The 877-nt window shown below is 45.2% G+C and overlaps 1 protein-coding gene across 1 annotated transcript in view; it reads left to right on the forward strand.

Annotated features, from left to right (window-relative positions):
• LOC101846791 (cytochrome P450 3A24-like) overlaps nt 1–573 on the forward strand; it is a 10,589-nt gene extending 10,016 nt beyond the window's left edge. Inside the window, exon 7 of the mRNA XM_035973662.1 lies at nt 394–573. Within this exon, the coding sequence (XP_035829555.1) occupies nt 394–573 (180 nt within the window). The remainder of the gene's footprint in view (nt 1–393) is intronic.
• Nucleotides 574–877: the final 304 nt, after the last annotated feature.

Consider the following 877-nt stretch of genomic DNA (forward strand, 5'->3'; position numbering starts at 1 on the left):
ACCCCTACAACCCCCCCACAACCCCTACAACCCCCCCCCTCTCCACAACCTAGCCCTGCCGCGTGGTTGGTGGGTGCTCTGGTGTGGTTCACTCCTTTCTTCCTGTCAAACGTTTCTATCACATGTATCTTTCCTCCTTCTTTTCCTTTTACTTTATCCTCCATTACTTACTTACATTTTATTTGTTAAAACTCGTTCTGTCCTCTCATACCACGAGGTCTCCAAAAAAAAAAGGGGGGGGACTGTAATTGTCCCTTGCCACTTCTCATCTTCGCCACTTACAATACACGTATAAGCTAATTGTGTTGTAAGTGTCGCAACGCTCTTCCGGAAATTAAACTGAATTAAAACAGTCTACGCCCTCCTTCCCCCTTTCTTTTCTTCTCGCTCCAGGGTCCCCGCAACTGTGTCGGAATGAGACTGGGCCTGCTGGAGACAAAAGTTGCAGTGGCGGCCATCTTGCAGAAGTTCAGCCTATTCCGCTGTCAACAGTCAAAGTACCCCGTGGTTCTCGAGCAGTTTCGGATGGCGGCTAAGTACGGTGCCTGGGTCAAACTGGAAGCTCGGACATAAAGACGAATTCCTCATCCCTCACAAGTTCAAATTTTAACTGAAAGACTGTCAACAATTTTCCGTTTCTGATATTAAACCGCAGGGGTGAAGGCTAACCTGTTTGACAGGGTAATCAAAGTGAGACAAAGAACCAGACAGAGATCCCACAAAGGGAACACAAGTAACAAAAACTTCTTATTCGAGTTGGCTTCACTGAAATGTGAATGAAATCAAATCCTGTTGTCCCGCCAACGTATTAGATCTGGAGAAAAGATGTAATTGATTAATATTTATTCCCACTTTGGGCAAAACGTAATAATAACTT

This window comes from Aplysia californica, unplaced genomic scaffold, assembly GCF_000002075.1.
Source record: "Aplysia californica isolate F4 #8 unplaced genomic scaffold, AplCal3.0 scaffold01679, whole genome shotgun sequence".
NCBI classification, from domain to species: Eukaryota; Metazoa; Mollusca; class Gastropoda; order Aplysiida; family Aplysiidae; genus Aplysia; species Aplysia californica.